This window comes from Schistocerca nitens, chromosome 5, assembly GCF_023898315.1.
Source record: "Schistocerca nitens isolate TAMUIC-IGC-003100 chromosome 5, iqSchNite1.1, whole genome shotgun sequence".
NCBI classification, from domain to species: Eukaryota; Metazoa; Arthropoda; class Insecta; order Orthoptera; family Acrididae; genus Schistocerca; species Schistocerca nitens.
Genome location: NC_064618.1, coordinates 181,739,552 through 181,759,104, shown reverse-complemented (window position 1 = coordinate 181,759,104; position 19,553 = coordinate 181,739,552). Strand labels below are relative to the sequence as shown.

Below are 19,553 nucleotides of genomic sequence, written 5' to 3'. Positions count from 1 at the left end.
ACAACATTATCAGACATTCATTATTGAAAGCATTTGTGTACTTTGTTACTAAGCTAAGTAATTTATTTTTTTGCTTGTCTATCACTAGTGTGTATTTTGTTTCTGAAACGAAATATTAGACTCCATCTGAAAAACCAGAGGAGTTTTTTTTTATATTTGTCACTCAGCTTTGTCAATTCTTTGCCAGAGGTTTTCGAAACAATAATAATGTAGTCACTCTTTAAACATTCATATGTTTTCTTGTATTCTCATGAATGAACTTACTTGTATTTGCTTCTAAATTACTGAATCAGCCTTGAGATTTATTAGTACTGAGTAATTATAGACACCCCTCCCCCCGCAACTGTTAAATGTGTCATTTATGCATTGAACTTCTCATATCCCTACATAACACACAACAGGCTTAGTTCTTTACATATTATTATGCATACATTTTATGTTCTGTGTAAAATGGACTAAGAAAAATAATTTTCATTCCATCTCACTTTGTTCCCAGTAAGGTGAGTGGTAATCAGATGCTTTACGTTTCGTGAATTGTGTCTGGATTACTTGCTTTAAAGTTTCTGGCCTGGAACAGATAATTTTAATGTTACTAAGATTTTTGGTGTGCATATCTTTTTATTGTTAGTTTCTCCTGTACTGCTAAAGTTGCATGTAATCACAGTAAGAGGCTATTATTTTAATTTCACTGCATTAATTTCTTTTCCTTTTTAAGAAAATTATGATGTTGATATGAGGGCAGTATTGAGCAACATTCTGTCCTCTTCTTCCTCCACTTATGCCCATTGATATATATAGTGTGTCAATAATACTAGTAATAATGAACTGGTCTTGCTTGGGGATTTTTAACTGTGAATTCTTAGCTTTGGCATATTTCTGTTGTTTCAGCTGGGACAAATACTTTTCGCCTAGGTCATCAGAAGAGACCAGTGTATGCTCAACCACCCGGACTTTCATGGTCTCCGGTTTCTGCACCTCCTTTGACTGCAAATACTTCAACATTACCGCCACTTACACAGTCAGTCACAAATTCAGCTCAAATATTTCAGCCTATTCATATACATGAGAAAATGGCTTCTCCAAATGAACCTCAGCCGGTTGCAGCCTCTGTTGGATCCGTTCAGTATCAGTCTCCAATTACTAACGGTTCTGGAGCACCTACTGTTTCACCACAGTCATTTACTGGACAAGTATGTAACTTGAATATAGTTATTTTGTTTATCTTTCTACTGATACTTCTTCGTCAATACTTTGTGCCTTAAACAACTATGGGAACAACAATAGACTGTGAAAGTAAATTTACAGTGAGAAATGAACCAAAACTGTTGCTTCACCTGTAAACAGGAAGTAATACATTTTGTCCATTGTCATACAATGTTCTTTTTCAGTGACAGTAATAAATCATGTTTGATAAAATGGTCAAGCAAGTAGCTAATTTTAAAATGAAGCAGCAAGTAAGAAATGTCACTGTACCAAATCAAAGTTTTCATTAATGTTTCATGCAGTCTTGACGTGGATTAATACAGTTTACGAGATGCTTTTTCATTACAATGAAACTCACTGCAAATTGGGTAGATTTGTTAATTTAATTCATGGTGCAATAAATGCTTTCAATTATTATTTCATTTAATGATCTGCAGTCACTTATCCACATTGATGGCACATTTTTTTACAAAAACATTTTATCCATGTTTAGATGAATGCAGGTTCAGTCTATAGACAAGTTTATCATCACTGGTTTTTCAAAAAGGAAGTTGAGACAAAAGTTGTATGGAAACCTTTCAGCATGTCAGATTCTCTTGCATTGGAGGAAGCTTTTACTTCATGTAAGTACTGCATCATGGACAACTTTACCTTAGTAAAACAGGAAAAGCTTTTACCCTGCTGTTGCTAAGTGTTTGCTTAATTTGTAGTAAGATGATGACTACAAGGAGTTCCTTATTTGTAGGAGAGGAGAAGCCTTATGAACAAGAATAAAGCAGGTGTTATACAGGGTTTAAAGTCTCAAATTATTTAATTAAAAAGTAGCTACCAGTAATTATGAAGAAAATAAAAAAAAACTATATATAGAATAAAATAATTATTTAAAATAACTGTCTTCAAACATGAGCCCACAGGTAGTGAACAGAAGGTTTGAATATATCAAACAGTGGAAAACCTGGGATGGAATAACTAAGTGGCAGACAGGCACATTGAGTAGAGAGTTAGTCCATAGCACCCAGAGACTATAGATCCTGCATGTGTATCCCCCCCCCCCCCCCTGTGTGTGTGTGTGTGTGTGTGTGTGTGTGTGTGTGTAGGGAGGGGGGGGGGAGAGAGTGTTTTGTCAAAATGGTGGGGGGCTCCCACTCTGGACATAGTGTTAGATGGGTCGGCAAAAACTGTGGTAGCCTACTCTGACAAGAAGATCCCTGCAGGAAGAAGCAAGACAGATGCTTGCTATAAACTCTTTATTGCTTCAACAAGCTACAGCAGTTACAGGTGCATTCTCTCATCCACTGGTGCAGCCTGGCATCATCCCATGCCCCTCTGCTTGCCTGTCACAGTCGGGCATCGATCTTGCAGTCCATAGTGGCAGCAAGTGGTGTCATGAGGATGGCAGTAGCTGCTGCCCCAATAGTGCCGAGGCCTTGCGAATGGGCATAACTAGGTAGTGCTGCATCAGGTGAGGCGACCTGGAGGTGTTACGCTGCTGGCAGGCAGTTGTGTTGCACTCTGTGGAGGTGAGTGTCAGGCACTGACAGATGGTCAGTGACTAGGAGGACACCAGTTCATCCCTTGGCCCATCCGATAGTGGCAGGACCCCCAGCAGGCCTTCCTTGCGGGTTTGCGGAAGAATGTTGATGGCCTTCTGCCTGACTCGAAGCCCAGCTGTTGCAACATAACTAGCCTGGCCGGACTGACAGCTTTTATACGTGACAAAGCAGGTCTCGTAGCTGAGGTCATGCACATGACCTGGCGAGCACTGCCGAAATGTCCCAGAATGCCGGTTATTGCTGCAGTGCCCTTGTCGTAGTTGCAGAATAGCAGGCATGGTGTGAGTTGCCTGAATTTCAGAATGGAGTCCTGGCTCAATCCCACTCCACTACACTCGTCCCCTCTTGGAATAACTCGGCCCATGGAATTCCTGCTTAAAGTCTGGCTGAAATGGAGGGGCTATTATGTGTACAATTTACACTTTTCAATCTCTACATCCAAATACAAGTCAAGAGAACAAATTCTAGATTAGCCGCTGTATGCCTTTACTTTTCATTCCCCTCTTTATATTTACACTGTTCACAACATTCCACTTACCTGGGCTCAGCAACTGTGTCTTTGCTTCTTGATTTATGTGCATCTCATTTCCATTATTCACACTTAAATCCCTTTCTGTGGTCCTCTTGCTGAATCTGCAGCACTCATCAAGCTGCCTCACTGAGGAGTCAGTAAACCTCTTTCAATCTTCAGCTGTGACTTGTCCATTTTTGCAGCAGTGCAAAACTGTCTCATAGGAATAAGGGTGTAGGAATCTAGGAGGAATTGTATTGCTAGTCTTTCCCAGGTAATAGTACTCATATGCTAATGCTACTAACTTTCCATAAATGCACGGCAAATGCATTCACCTAATATATAAGAAAAATGTGAATAAGTTCTCATGTGTACTGTTGGGTCATGCCCTGCATTATCCTACACAAACAGCATTACATGCTCAAAATCAAAATCGGGTGCTTCTAGACCTGTACGAACTTACAGATCTGTATGCATACTAACTGTTGCCTTATCACTCTGAAATAAGGAAAACTGTTTGCAAAAGATGAGAGTCTGTAGTAGCATGGCTGTGACTGCATTTTCAGACATAATGACTAGAGTACTATCACAATTCCATGTACTAACTTCATCAGACTCAGAATACTTCAGTAATATGCACAATACCTCATAATCTACCATAATACAACATAATCATGACCCTAACACATTGTTTTCACATCAAATCCTCAACATTTCATAATAAACCTCAATATCTCGCCACACTCACTGTATCCTGAAGGACCTTGAGTGGTTTAGTGATGATGTAATGTCTAACAATCATCTCAAATGCATGTAGAATCTGTCTATTGCTGTTTAGAGTCAGTGTCGCAAAGACTGGAAACCCTAACCATTCAATATTCTGGCATCACAGTTAGTCATTCAGACAGTGTTCGTTTGTTTGTAGGTACAACTAGAAGCATGCAAAAATGCAAAGAATTCTTGGCTGATGTGAGACTTATCTGTTTTACATGCATTGTGGGAGGGAAAGTCAGAGTCTGCCATTGGTAGAGACTTTGGCTTATCACGACTACTATAAGTGTGTGTGTGTGTGTGTGTGTGTGTGTGTGTGTGTGTGTGTGTGTGTGTGTGTGCCAATGGCAAAAACAGGAAACCAGGTGAGCTGGCGCAGTGGTTAGCACACTGGAGTTGCATTCGGGAGGATGACAATTCAAACCGATGTCCAGCCATCCAGATTTAGGTTTTCTGTGACTCCCCTAAATTGCTTCAGGCAATTGGTGGGATGGTTCTTTTGAAAGGGCACAGCTGATTTCCTTCCCTATCCTTCCCTCATCTGAGCTTGTGCTCCATCTCTAATGAACTCGTCAACGGTACAATAAACTCTGCGAATGTCAGGTCGTCCTTAAAAAAAAGACGACGAGGGAGAACAGAATGAGTTGTAAGCAGTAGGCTGCTGATCCAAGAGAATCGTCTCAACAAGTTAGGGATGTTTCGAATAGCATCATGGACTGGACCTACATGTGTCTTAATGAAAAATGTTGCCTAGTAGCAGGTGATTTAAATGGTAGACAACCATTACGTAAACCACTCGTAAATTCAAAAAATAACAACCAGGATAGAGTTCGCAAAGAAACATCAAACTTGGAATGCTACAGATTTTATGGAGTAACAAAAGTGAAATTAGTGTACTTTCTTCTGATTGTGTACAGTGTATACTGTTGTAATTTGGACATATAACATGACCAAGAATGTTAGTACAACTTTATTAGACTGTGGCATGTACATCAATCACCATAAAATACACTGAACACAATAAGATAAGGCAAATGTTTACAAGCTGTAATAACATAACTGAGCTCATGCATAATGCGGCAGGGTTTAAATAGGTACTTGCCCGTGGCGGGCTCTATCGGAAGTTCATGGTATTGCTCTTTTGCGGCACACTCTTGCAGAAAACAACACACTGCTAATGTGTGAGACTTTCAAGTGTGTGCTCATTACTTCATATATGTTGACCAAAAACCCAAAGGTACAACAAAAAGTATCGGGTACTGACCCCTAAGCATGCTGGTGGCAGCATCATGCTGTGGGGCCGTCTTACTTGGGCTTATTTTCATCTTATAGTCCAAATAGAAGGAAAAATGGATTGTTTCCTGTACAATGTCACTTCAGAAAAGAATATGGTACATATGGGAGAAAGCACATGCCAGATAATTCAATATTTCAGTAGTATGCTAATTCAAAATACACTTTTGGCTATTTAAAAAAATTCTTTTCAGATAAAAAAAATCAAACATTTGGTGTGGGCAAGCCAGAGCCTGGGTGTAAATCCAATTAAATACCTTTGGGATGCATTGGATTGACATCATTGACATAGAAGCTTCACAAAACAGGATCAGTTTCCTGCTGCCCTATTTGATGAATGTCAAAATTCCCACTTAATCTATTACAGAATCTTGTGAATTCAGTGTCAGATACATGTGCAGCTGTGAGCAATGTCAGTGGGTATACAATGAAATACTGATACGTTCCTCGTATTCCAAATAGTTTTGTTTGATTCTTATGTCCTTAGACCTACAAATTACTTTTGAGCCAGAAGAATTGTCATTTTTTGTTTTGATGTCAAATAACTGTTTAAACTGAATGTAGTTGTGCATTAAATGGATTACAATTACATACTTCTCATTTATCTGCTGGTAGTTTTTCTATTAACACTTACTTTTAGTAATTGTATATAATGCTTTCTTCGAAATACTTTTGGGCGCTTCTGTACCTCAACTAATAGCTATTCTATTTCCTCGTACACTCTTTGCTATTTACAACACTCACTCACAACCTACTTCTGTTGCAAGTTTGCACCACTATTTCTACGCAAATCACTGTTTGCATGAGAGGTACACACTTCACAAAATTATTAACATATTGCAGTACTCAACAATGCGAACAGAAAATTTTGTCTCACAGTTCCTTTAAACTTTTGCCTCATCTCTTTTACAGTTACTTGTAGTCCTTTCTTATAAATGCAACACAAACTTAAACATAACTGTACTGTACATGTACATCTATCCTCAGTAACTAACAAGAAAAAACACAAGTTCATTTACGTTTTGCACTCCACTACATATGGACATATCACACACACTTCTACAGACTACTAAATTCCTGCTTCTCTACTTACAGCAAACTATGCCTAAGGTCACGTACTACCTACCTGACTTACACTTCCCAGGCACCTATGGCCTTCCTCATCTCAACCACGCGCTTTCTCCGTGTTGCCTGCTAAAATACCTTTTCCTTCAACATATTCAGCACACCACACTGTGTGATTTAGTGCATGAGGTCTTATGAGCTGGTAGGTTACGTTGCGTATGTACAACCAGTCTCATTGGCTCATTCCTTGGGCCCCTCCCAGGTACTAGCACTGAGTCTATACCAAACATATTGTAAAACAGAATAGTGGGAAGAGTATAAATCCAGGAACAATAGATTCAATGATCCACATTTGGTTATAAAATGCACATGCTGCTGCTCACTTGCGTTGCTGACGACCATAGCACCTTTGTCAGTTCTGCTTCTTACTCCAAATGTAGTAGGTTGGGCATGCAATTACTGCTACGTGGAGAGGGAAGGGGTGTGGAAAAGCCATTCTTTTGGTTGTGTAGATGATGGGATTCTTCCGCTCTGAGTGTTGGGGTGTTGATGGCTTGGCAAGGGCTGTGGGAACCGAGCATGAGGAGAAGGTGGCTGTACCAAGACAGTCAGGTTTCACAGAAATTGTTTACTACGAGCTACAGTCTGCAGCAGCTATCACAGGTGCTCATTCTCATCTGGTTGTGTGGCCTTCAGTTGTCTCGTGTGTCCCTGGTTCCCTGACTTGGTCATGCATTTGCAGTAGTGGCAAGAGGACAACAGTAGCTGCTGTCCTCGCAGTTCCAAAGCCGTGCAAGGTAGATATACCTATACAGTGCTTCGTCACATAGGGCAGCCTGGTGTTGGTGGGCGGCTGTGCCACACCCAGGTGAGGCAAGTGCCAGGTGCTGGCAGGTGCCCAGTGGCTTGGTGCCTAGGGGGGGGGGGGGTAATGATTTGTCCCTTGGCCAGTCTGGCAGTGGCAGGATCCCTGGGTGGTGGTCCTCGTGGGAAGGGGGAAGAACATGGTGGTCTCACAGCAGAAACCAACACACAGTAGACACCAATTTGAAGCCTGCCTTGTGGCCGAGCAGTTCTAGGCGCTTCAGTCTGGAACTGCACGACCGCTACGGTCGCAGTTTCGAATCCTGCCTCGGGCATGGGTGTGTGTGATGTCCTTAGGTTAGTTAGGTTTAAGTAATTCTAGGGGACTGATGACCTCAGATGTTAAGTCCCATAATGTTCAGAGCCATTTGGACCATTTTGAAGCCCGCCTTCTCAACTTGTCCATTAGGCTTCATGTCTAGCTTTTATACACAATAAGGTAGGCCTTTTTGTGGCTGAGGTCGTGTATATGGCACTTAGTGCTGCAAAAATATTTTGAAATGTTAGTTATTGCTACAGCATCTGAGTTTTAGTTGTAGGGCTGCCAACATGCCAACTGAACCAGCAGACGTCCCAAGCACATAGATTTCAGCATCGGGCCCCGTGCCACTACTCGTATGTGAATGTGTGTTTGTTTTGTCTACATCTGATGAAGGACTTATTCCAATAGTTAAATAATATCTAGCGGTCTTTAGTCAGTGTGCTTGTCTGCCACTCGGTGCCTCCTCTATGTGGTGAGTAACCATATGCCCTTTTCACTGAGTTATGTGGAAATAAGTGTAAATTTAACCATAACTAATGGTGATAGCTGACAATTTTAACTGTGTAAACTGTGCTTTAGACATGGATTTGCAGACAATGAAAAGGCCACGGACGGTTCCACATTCATAATTTACATCGGAAAATTTTTACAGTTACACTGAGAATAAACGGAGAAGTTTACAGTTGTAACTGGTTATAGTGTCATTTCAGTAATGATGTACAGTTGGTTTTATGGATAGGTAAGTGAAACGATGAATAAGTAAGGTCATGGAAATACAGTGAAAAATCTTTCTAGCTGTCACCTTACTTTCAGCTTTTGTTTAATGAATTACGGGTTTCAAGGTGTGTTGTATTTGATAATGGGATCATGCACTTCACTCCAGCCATTTAAATAAAGTGTTAGAGCAAAGTTGCTGCTGGAAATGTTTGTCATCATGTTCCACAATAATTCAGCTGCAGTCCCAAATATAGTGTGTTTATAAATGAAATGTGCAGTTTAAAAAATTAACAGTAAATACATTTATTCATTTATGTGGGCAAACCTTGCAGCATGAGCAGTGGTAACTTTCAAAGTTTTTGATGTGCTACGGACTGTTCGCTTGTCATGCTTACTGTACAGGCGTAGCATCTATTTCCAAGACAGCATCATAAAAGCAAAAGGCTTTCTGTGTACTCCATTTTGAGGTGTCCAGATCTGTGGTTACAATGTAGTGTGAGTTTCATGCATGGGTTAAGAAAGACCCACCACACAAGAATAACTTAGGTAGGTGGATCCAACAGTTTGTGGCAGCTTGATGTCTTTGTAAGGGGAAAAGTCCTGGTCAACACTGTGTGTCTGATGCAGATGTAGAAAAAGTGCATGGGGTGTTTCACTAAAATACCTCACGTGTCACTTAGTAAAGCAAGCAGGGAATTGATCATGCCAAATAATATTGTGTGGGAGGTTTTGCGAAAGTCACTATGTTTTAAAGTGGGATTAGTGCAGGCCATTACACCAGCAGATAAAGTGAAAAGGTATGACTTTTGTGAAGAGCTGCAGTTAAAAATTGAGAATGGCAGTTTTGTAGAAAGGCTCATCTTCTGTGATAGAGCCACTTTCCATGTAAGTGGGAAGGTGAACACACGTAGTGCCCATATCTGACGAAGCGATAAACCGTATGCACTGATAGAGCATCAACATGACTCTCAAAAAGTGAGTTTTCTGTGCAGTGTCCTGTGATGGAGTGCATGGCCCATTCTTCTTCAAACATCAAACGGTGAAGAGCAACTGATTTTACGATGTGTCGGAAGCCCGGTTGTTGGTCCAGCTGAACACTAGTTGTGACAATTACAATTTGCAACTTTACGGTGCTCCATCCCATTTTCACAGGAATATACAAGAACTTGTCAGTCATTTTCTTCAGCAATGCAGATTGGGCATGCTGCAACAGACAACCAGTTTCTACCCTGACCACTCTGTTTGCTGGATTTAAAACCCTGCGTTTTCTTTCTTTGGGGCTTTGTGGAAGACTGCATTTATGTACTGTAGTGTTTGTGTCCCTTGAGGGAGTGTGTGATCGGATAAAGCATGCATTGCAGACCATCATGCAGGATATGCTACACTTAGTACAGAAAGAATTTGGTTTCCATGTAGATGTGTGTCATGTGACCAATGGGGCACATATTGAAGGGGAGTGATTAATGTATCAAAAACTTGGACAGTTGCCACTTCCAATGCTGTAAGATTTGCCCCTATAAATTAATAAATATATTTATTATTAATTTTAAAAGCACACCATTTATTTATGAACACACTGTGTACACAAAGTATATTATAAAAAAGATGTCTTAAAAAGCTGCTGTAATTGAATTCTCCATTGTTTTTTTGCCCAAATCTGATAAGACTAAAAAGGAATATTTGTTGATGCTCTGCAAACTGAGGATATTATTGCAGAAATCAGGAAAGTGTTTTGTTCACCCCCTTTACCCTTTTTTCATTAAATGCAAAGAATAAGGACATAGCAATCACAGTAATAACAACAACTTTTTTTCAGCTGATCTTTCACCAGAGACAGTGGTATCAACAGATGGAGGCCGATATGATGTCAACATTTTGAGGCGGCAGAAAATGGCTGTTTACTGGGAAGAAAACCCCACAGAAGTACGTCGTTGTTCATGGTTTTCAAAGGGCTCTCTTGATAGTAGATATATACCATACGATGAAAATGTTTCTGCGAGGTTGGAAGAAGAGTATAAAGTAGCCACAGTGACAAACAGCTGGCATCATCGTGTGGAATTATCGAATGGGGAGCATATTATTTTTCATGGGCCTAATGTAATGGTTCAGTTTCCTCAAGCTACATCACCTGATGCTTGGGGCCACACACCTGTTAGTATAAAATTTCTGTGTTTTGTGCTGTTTCTGGAACCTCCTTTCATTTGTACTGATGATGAACTCTTAACAAAGATAAAAATTTTCACTCCAGCAAATACCAACAAAACCTCGCATAGTGAAACGAGGAGTTGATGAATTCGAAATTGATGAAGGAGAACCTGACAGAATAGACCATCTTCTGTTTCTTGTTCACGGAATAGGATCAGTGTGCGATTTGAGATTCCGACCTGTGGTAGAAGTTGGTGAGTAAATATGTATTGTTTTGTCTTTTTCTGTGCTTAAGTTTGCATAGCCAATTACAATCTGTAATATAACTTTTTCTTTTTTTTTATTACAGTTGATGATTTTCGGTGTATTGCTCTGCAACTGCTCCAGTCTCATTTTAAATCGTCTTCTGAACAAGGGATTGTCAACCGCATAGAAATAATCCCTGTTTCCTGGCATTCAAGTCTGCATAGTGAAGATACTGGTATTGACAGAAAGTTGAAGAGTATCACTCTACCAAGTATTCCAAAACTGCGGAATTTTACAAATGATACAATATTGGATGTGTTATTCTACACAAGTCCTGTTTACTGCCAGGTAGTTTTACAGTATAGAACTGTTAACTCGTATGAACATATTTGAAGGGTTTGCTGATAACCGAAAATAACTGTAAGATGGGGGAAGGCCTGTGAAAAGCCCAGTTGCAAGCCCTGCCCAATCCAGTCACCAACCTGTTACTACTCCAATCCTATCATTGGCTCACCCTATCCCATCAGAGGCAGAACCACCTGTGAAAGTAGATTATACCAACTCTGCTGCAGTTGCTTCTTGGCGTATTATGCTTCTTGGCGTATTATGCTTCTTGGCGTATTATGCTTCTTGGCGTATTATGCTTCTTGGCGTATTATGCTTCTTGGCGTATTATGCTTCTTGGCGTATTATGCTTCTTGGCGTATTATGCTTCTTGGCGTATTATGCTTCTTGGCGTATTATGCTTCTTGGCGTATTATGCTTCTTGGCGTATTATGCTTCTTGGCGTATTATGCTTCTTGGCGTATTATGCTTCTTGGCGTATTATGCTTCTTGGCGTATTATGCTTCTTGGCTTATTATGCTTCTTGGCTTATTATGCTTATTGGCTTATTATGCTTATTGGCTTATTATGCTTATTGGCTTATTATGCTTATTGGCTTATTATGCTTCTTGGCTTATTATGCTTCTTGGCTTATTATGTTGGTATGACCGCTAACCATCTGTCCACCACAACGAATGGTCGCTGCCAAACGTCGGCCAAGAAAAAAGTTTACTACTCAGTGGCACAACCTGAAGTCAATTGCATCATGCTTGAATTCAACGCTGCCTCACAACCTGGGCCATCTGGACCCATCAGCTTTCCTGAACTGAACTACTCAGATGGGAGTTACCCTTTCAACACATCCTTCACTCGTGTAACTCTTCAGGCTGAATCTCCATTAACCCATTGTCCCCACACACTCTACCCAACTTCTTCCTCTGTACTGTCACAATCACCCAATGTGTGTCTGCGTATGACCTCCGTCGTGCACCACACCCCATCAGCTCTGGTACTCGCGTGTCACATGCCTAGCCAGTGCGCCTGCCACCCCTCCCTCCCCACAGTCCTAGCCAGCAAGGAAATAAACCTGCTGTCTTCCCCCAAGCCACTAAGAACCCACCTGCAACACCCTTCCTATCTCCCCCCAACCATCTCACTTAACAATGCTCCCATTCCACCCTAGTGTTCCTGCCACACTGCAGTCCCAGCTTTGTGTGTCCTTCTGGGAAAATAAAAGAACTCAAAATCTCAGAACTCATGCTGGTAATCAGAATGTTACATAATAGTGAAAAGGAAAGAGAAAGTTCAGCATTTCTATATTCAATAAGGCTTAGAGGGTATTGCTGGCAATTTAAAATCAGTCAAGTGATTGCATAATGGGACACTGTTGGTAGAAACTTCTAGTTATCAACAAGTTAACAACCTCCAGAAAGCTCAGTACTTCGTGGAACATGCCATCGAAAAACTGAGCTACACACTACCTTGAATTACAACAAAGGTGTTGTGACACGCAGGGCTTTGGTGGAAATCTTATAAAATCTGTCTCCTTTGTCCTGTCAGTAGCACAAAACTTCCTGAGCATGTTAAGGCAAGTCCTTTGCGTAAGCATGTTGCCTTATGTTCCCAACCCAATGCATTGTTTTGGTTATATGACGGAGAAGTCACTTGCAGCAAATGTGGTAAGGCCATCCACGAAGGAGTTGCTTGTTAATCCCCCTTTGAATTGTGTGAATTTCTCTGGGGGCTCACCCTGTCTGGAGTTGGGACTGCAGTGTATATCTTGATGAACGAAGATATGTGAGCTTAAGACTATGAAGCACAACCCGTATGGTGAGACCAAAAATATTTATAAGGTCATGCTATTCACAATGTTTGCTACCTCCTTTGCTTCTGTTCTTAAACATCCAGTGCAGAAAGCAGACGCTGCTACACAAACAGAGGTTGCTAATGTCAGCACTAGTCAGTGTGTGTGTGTGTGTGTGTGCTGCTGCAGTTGTTTCGAAGCTTGCCCCTCCCCCGAGAACTTCAGAAAAGGCCGTGGTTGCCAACATTGCTGGATTTCCCCTCCGCCTCCGAAGATTCATTCTGGTCCACTGTCCAGGACTGCCACTACCACTTCTGTGGTTGTAGCGCCAATGCCTCCTCAGGCCAAAAAATCAAAACCGAAGGTGAAGCCTCAACCACTGACAGAGATGGGAAGTACATACTCTGACAATATTGATGTCATGCTCTCTGACATGTGTCTAGACTCTACTTCAGAGTTAATGGACATTGTCGTCATACTGGGGCGATTACCTCACCCCAAGACTGAACCTCCATCCATCCTGGCAGAAAGTCAGCATGAAAGTGCTACCCCTGTAATAGATGCATCCCGTCCAACAGTGGAACGTTAATGGGTTTGGGACACGTGGAGGAACCGAAACTCCTAGCTCAAGAACACCCCCTGTGTTTGTGTTTGCAGGAAACATTTGAAAGTGTTGATGTCCCTGTACTACACAGCTATACATTCTGTCATAAGGGTGTCCTGAATGGGGAAATGTCCAAGGGAAGGGTTTCTGTGTTCGTCAATAATGCGCACTACTCCTCTGCTCTCCCACTGGCTACTGACTTGCTGCAAGCAGTTGCAGTTAAAATTCATGTGTGTTAGAGGATCACTGTACTTACTTCTGCAAGATGCAATATACTCTGAGGCTTCATCTTCCAGAGCAACTCTCCCAACCAATTCTCTTACTGGGAGACTTCGGTGCCCATCATGTCTCGTGGAACTTGATCTCTGCTTGCCCTCAGGGGTCTGGTTCTGGAGAGCCTCATGACATCTCACAAGCTGTGTATCTTCAAACACAAGTACTTCTACTCTTTTCTATGCTTCTGCTGCTGGGTCATTCTCAGCCATAAACCTCTCTTTCTGCTTTTCAGCCATCGTGGACTCGAATTAGCTGAACTGAAGTCACTAAAATAGATGGCCAGCAGGGCTAATTGGATGCTGTTCATTTGGCTGGCTGTGTTTGAACACTGCAATAGTGTCGAGGAATGGGGGGACCATATTACATGAGTGATCAATCATGCTGTTGACTTATGATATGCATCCCAATGTCCTAAGGTCATCTGGGAGGCAGTCTGTACCTTGGTGGACCAGTGAGTGCCACTCAGCAGTCTGGGACAGGCAATCGGCTCTTCGATGGTTTAAGTACTGCCCAGCACCTCACCCACAGCCTCTTGGGTTGCAAGAGCCAAGACTTGACACGTAATTAAGGAGAGTAGGAAAAGGTCATGGCAAGCATTCCTGGACTCCATCAACCACTCCACTTGTTTTGTAAAAGTATAGGAAGCCACCTGGAGGATTTATGGTAAACACAGTGATTTGCTACAAATAGCAGCAGTGCTGAAGCAGGGGTGACTTCAAACAAAGGGTATATACGTGGGAAAAGAAAAAAAAATTCCCGGATTTCCTGGTTAAAAATACACTTTCTCCCGGGTGAAAACACACTTTTTCCGTGTTAATTGACAGTGTATTTTCCCTTGGAACTGTGAAACTTACCAATCCTTTGAATGGTTATGGTTTTATACATGGGCATACAATTTCCCGGCACTTCAGACAGTGTAACTCAGGGAAAAAGACATGTTTTGGAAATATCTTTGATGCGCAGCAACATGTATGCTGCATATTTTCGTGTTATGAAAGTATACAGTGGAATTCCATCAAACACCGCATGTTACTTTCTGAATCATTGAATTCGAGATTACGATGCGCTTCTGTAAGCAAGTCATAGCTCATGTCACATGATCTCGCCAACCGATGAGAGCGGATATTCAGAGCATAGAACACATAATGTAGTCAGCCAGCAGCAACATCACTGTTAAGTAGCATGAATACACAAACAGTGAAAGTTAATAGTTCAAATTAGTATACATAGTGTTACTACAAGAAAAGCAAAGCTTTCATATATAATATTGGTCTCTAAGGTTAATAAGCTGCGAGAGAAGCTAAGCTTTCACATATAATGTTGATCTTTCTTGCGCGTGTTACACTTTAAGATCTATCACACAAATGTGCCAGTAAAATTTTTGTTAATGACATAAATGTCTGATCTGGGTTCGAAATTCTTCTAAATCGCTAGTCATCAAAGAGTTGTTTTTTAAATGAAAGTCGAACACTCTGTGATTTAAGAAATTCATGGTACATTCTCGCACATAGTTCAACTTACGTAAAAGGCTATTTACTTTGAAAGTAACACTTTTCAAACTGCAATTCGCAATATTTCCCCACGACCTGTTAGAAATAGGTTCGTTTCAGCAGTTGCCAGAGATGGCAGATAACAGGCGACACCACGCTTGCGCAGCGACCAAGATGTAGGATGCCCGTATGTACGTACGTGTAAAACATTGAAAGATCATACATTGTGTCATAAAAGAAACAAGACATCTGAGGATGCTCACAGAGCATTGGAATTTCGTGAACCATACTAAACTGTGCACATTTAAAATGCATTCTTAAAGTGCACATTTGTATGTCCGTATTCCCAATGAAGTAGACCTCGACCTGATATGCTTTTCAGTGTGGTTTTTGGGATGTAAATTTTCTTGGAGCACCAGTACTGTATTATATCATGTTTGGTTCTTTATTATGGCATAATGCCACACGTGCTAGAAGATGAAAATGTGCACTTGAAATGCAGCGAACAGTTTTAAATACATTGACTGCCTCTGTGGAAAAGGTTAATAAAAGTCAAATTTCTTTAGCAAACAGACAAAAATAACTTGATTGTTCTGCAAGGCTATAAGGTGGAAATCAAATCAAATCTGAAACTAATAACATATTTTAGCTTTCCGTAATTATGTGAATGTATTTTAATTCACTTGAAAACTCCCAGCCACAGATATCCGTTTTGTTTTCGTTTGACGTGTGAGTAAACGAAGGGGAAACAGCAAAATCACTAAATGTAAACACGGTTCACGTAGAGACTACCCACTATTGCTCTGAGCGTCAGGCCCGGATCTATGATATTTGCTAACGGGGTCAATACTAAAAAAAAAAATCAAATTTTCAAAATATGTTCATCTTGTAGCACACATCTTTCTGGAAAATCTGAAACAGAAAAACATATGTGTTCGAGGAAATGTAAGACATGTTATTTGGTCTTACGTGTGCCAAAGTGCAGTGCCACGCCTCTTCATACAGTATTCTTCTATCGCACGTCACTGTATTTCGCTCTATGGAATTGAAACGTGTGTATTTTGTAAAGGATGCCATCAAACTATATTCAGGACAGTGGAAATTGAAATATGCTGCGGTGCCCCTCCTGCTCCCAGTTGGCCGGTTTGACAACCTGCCCTTCTTAAAAAAAAATTAAAAAAAAAAATCTCGCAATTAATAGCGGATGGGATTATTTGTAATCGGGAGAACAAGAACTCTTCAGAGAATTTGCACTCTTTATTACCTATTAGCTAATAACTTGCTGTTTTGTGTGACATAAAATTAAATGTAGGATCCATAAAACTGATAAAGACAAGAGACAACCAAGAAAGTACACATTTCTTCAATCCTGAGGTCCTAGCATTTTTTCTCTGTAATCTTGCTACAGCTTTACATGGCATGCTTTCCTTTCTGCGAAAGAATCTATTACCTCATTGACGTTCGTCAAACATTTTGCTACATGAAAAATCGAATGTCGCTCTGTAAATCTTAAAAAGCTGTTAATCCAAATAATACCCAAGACCGGTGTGGTTTCTCGATCTGATTACAATTATTTTGTCACTGTCTGCTAGATAAAACAACATAGGCCTTTTTAATATTGCAGCAATTTTGTAACACACGCCAAATAAACTAGATTGTTTTGGCACAAATGATCATTTTTATAACGCAACAGAATATAATTCACTAAGTACCAATATCAAATGCCTATTAGGCCTACTACAAGCAAAAAGCTTTATGTTAGGAAATAGTTTCACATTTCATTAATACACACCAGTTTCTCAAGCATGAGATTGAAAAGTAGTATTACGAAATTTTTATATAAATTTGGAATTGTCTTACTCTTCCATAATTTGTGTGATGTCCCCTTTTCTTCTCCTTCCTCGTTCTAACAAACAATCTTGTCATCACCAATTCTGTAGCTATTCCTGCCATTGTCAAAATTTGTTCGCCATTTAACCTCACTAACCCTGCCAGAATCTCAGGTTTAGTTATCCCGCGATTATTCTCCTGTTAGGCGTAGTTACTTGTTCATAAAACATGTTTTCCGCGTTACTTCCAGAATAGAACTTAAGCGGCTGCTAGCCAGGCACTGTACAACTGGTCCTCACTAGTGTAGCGATCTGGCCTAAAATTTTGTGTAAAAATTTCATTTTCTTGGATACACCGAGAAGATAATACGTAATCTTTGTCACCTGTTATTCCTGTTAGTCATCTATTTCCATTCTGGTAGTCTGAATCTATGGATTTCGCTGGTAATTATAACAACGCTGATCATTTGCAAACCCAATCAACCACATAATCAGATGGCGATTGGCATTCACCCGTTTGGCTTTACTCCGCTCAGCTAGTAGAGCCCTGTCCCCTTTTGTCTGCGGAAAGTTTATTTCTAGATGTGACGAGGATTCTCCTGAGAGACACATCATGTAAACTATGCACACATTCAAAAATCAACTTAGGATTCATTCAGAAATCAACTTAAAATGTGTTCATGTTCAAAAACCAACAGGTATGCGTTTCAAAATCATATGAACAATCGATAGACCAATGTGTGCTGGATGCTAGGCACTTTGTGAAACAAGTTTTTTTTCTTCAAGGATAAGAATTTGGCGCCCCCTTTGCCCCGCAGCATCTAGCTGTTTGCTGCGACTGCTTGCACAGCCAACAGCCACATTCCCGCATCCAGAAGCGGGAGAATCTACTACTCAAATGAGACGCAACTGCGCATGCACATGAGCCCACTCGAAGCTGCTAAAGTAAATCTAATGAAAACAGTTGACTTCACGCTCATTGGAGGAAATTTGTTGTTATGAAATGTTGCATAGTCTTCCTAAAGCCTTTGACACATTTTGCTGTTGGCAGATGCTTGCGTAAGCACTGTGTGTCGTTGTTGTTTACGGCGCATTTCCTTTGAAATTCAAGGTCTCTTTGTTTTTTTCTCTCGTTTATGTTTCATTGTTTAAGTATTATTCTGCAGTAGCGGGATACAGTAATATCCTTTGTTAGAGTATCGGTTCTTGCCAGTCAAAATTACAAAAATTTAACAGAAAACTAAAACAATGAAAAATTTCCCAAAGTCTAAAGATTTCCCGGGTTTTTCCCAGTTTTCTCCTAGATGAAAAACATCCCGGGTTTTTCCCGGATCTCCCGGTTGTCCCAGGTCGTATATACCCTGAAAGAATGCCTGGAGACATCGCTCGTATGATGGCAGAACATTTTACTGTGATTAATGCCTTGCGACTGCAGAAAGGGGCAAGTTGGACTTCATATCCCACAATCTGAGCCCACAATACGGAGTCTTACACCTGTCATTTCTCCATGTGGGAGCTAGAATCAGCACTGTCTGAAATTCCTGATACATCACGCAGTCACAACCAAATCCAACACTGCATGCTTCGACATTTGTCAGCAGCGTCAAAGGAAATCATCCTCAAATGTTTTAATTTGATATGGCAAACAGGTTATTTTCCCAACTTGTGAAGAGAGGCAATTTTGGTATCTCTCATCAAACCAGGAAAGGGCTGCACATATCCCAGTAGTTAGTGGAGTGTTACCTATACGAGGTGTGTATGAAAGACCCTGGAACAAGTGGTTAACCGTCATCTGGTCTGGTCATTTGAGATCAAGCAACTTCTTAGTCTCTCTGTGTGGATTCTGAAGATTTTGATCCACTGTCAACAACCTAATCCTATTATAGGCAGCTATTCAGCAGGCTTTCCTGTGTAAATATCACTGTGTTGGTATATTCTTTGATATCAGTGAAGTTTATGACACTGCTTGCAGACATAGTATCCTCGCTTAACTCCATCAGTGGGGCTTTCGTTGCCACCTCCCCATCCTCAAACAGATTGTTCTAGGTGTAAGTGCTTTATTAGGTCCCGAGTTGTTGACATGCAGTCAGATCGTTTTGAGCAGGAGAATGGTGTTTCTCAGGTCAGTATTTTAATTTTTACTCTCTTTGCCATAGCCGTAAACGGTATCACATTTGCGGTAAGGAGTCACGTGCATTGCTCCTTATTTGCGGACGATTTTGCTGTTTTCTGTTCCTCCAACCAGTGTTGCAGAGTCGACCTGTCAGTTGCAACATACACTGCAGTCATTAGAGAAGTAGTGTGTGTGTGTGTGTGTGTGTGTGTGTGTGTGTGTGTGTGTGTGTGTGTGTGTGTCCGACTTGCATGTGTAGGGACACCATGCTACATTTTAAAAAAAAACTCAGTGAGGTTTATGGGTCTCATGTTTAACTCCAAATTGTCATGGTTACTACGTCTGAGCCCAGAAAGCACTAAATATCATAAAGTGTCGTAGTCACAGGTCTTGGGGAGTAGAAGGGTGTGTCTGCTCCAGTTTTATAGCTGTTTTGTTTGTTCACGGCTAGACTATGGATGCACAGTCTACTGGTCATTGAGG

The 19,553-nt window shown here is 40.9% G+C and overlaps 1 protein-coding gene across 1 annotated transcript in view; it reads left to right on the top strand.

Annotated features, from left to right (window-relative positions):
• The window catches only part of LOC126259566 (phospholipase DDHD2), a 210,044-nt gene that overhangs the window by 123,424 nt on the left and 67,067 nt on the right, over positions 1-19,553 (top strand). The window contains exons 3-7 of the mRNA XM_049956471.1: positions 889-1,190; positions 1,697-1,826; positions 10,056-10,390; positions 10,488-10,638; positions 10,734-10,978. Of these exons, the coding sequence (XP_049812428.1) occupies positions 889-1,190; positions 1,697-1,826; positions 10,056-10,390; positions 10,488-10,638; positions 10,734-10,978 (1,163 nt within the window). The remainder of the gene's footprint in view (positions 1-888; positions 1,191-1,696; positions 1,827-10,055; positions 10,391-10,487; positions 10,639-10,733; positions 10,979-19,553) is intronic.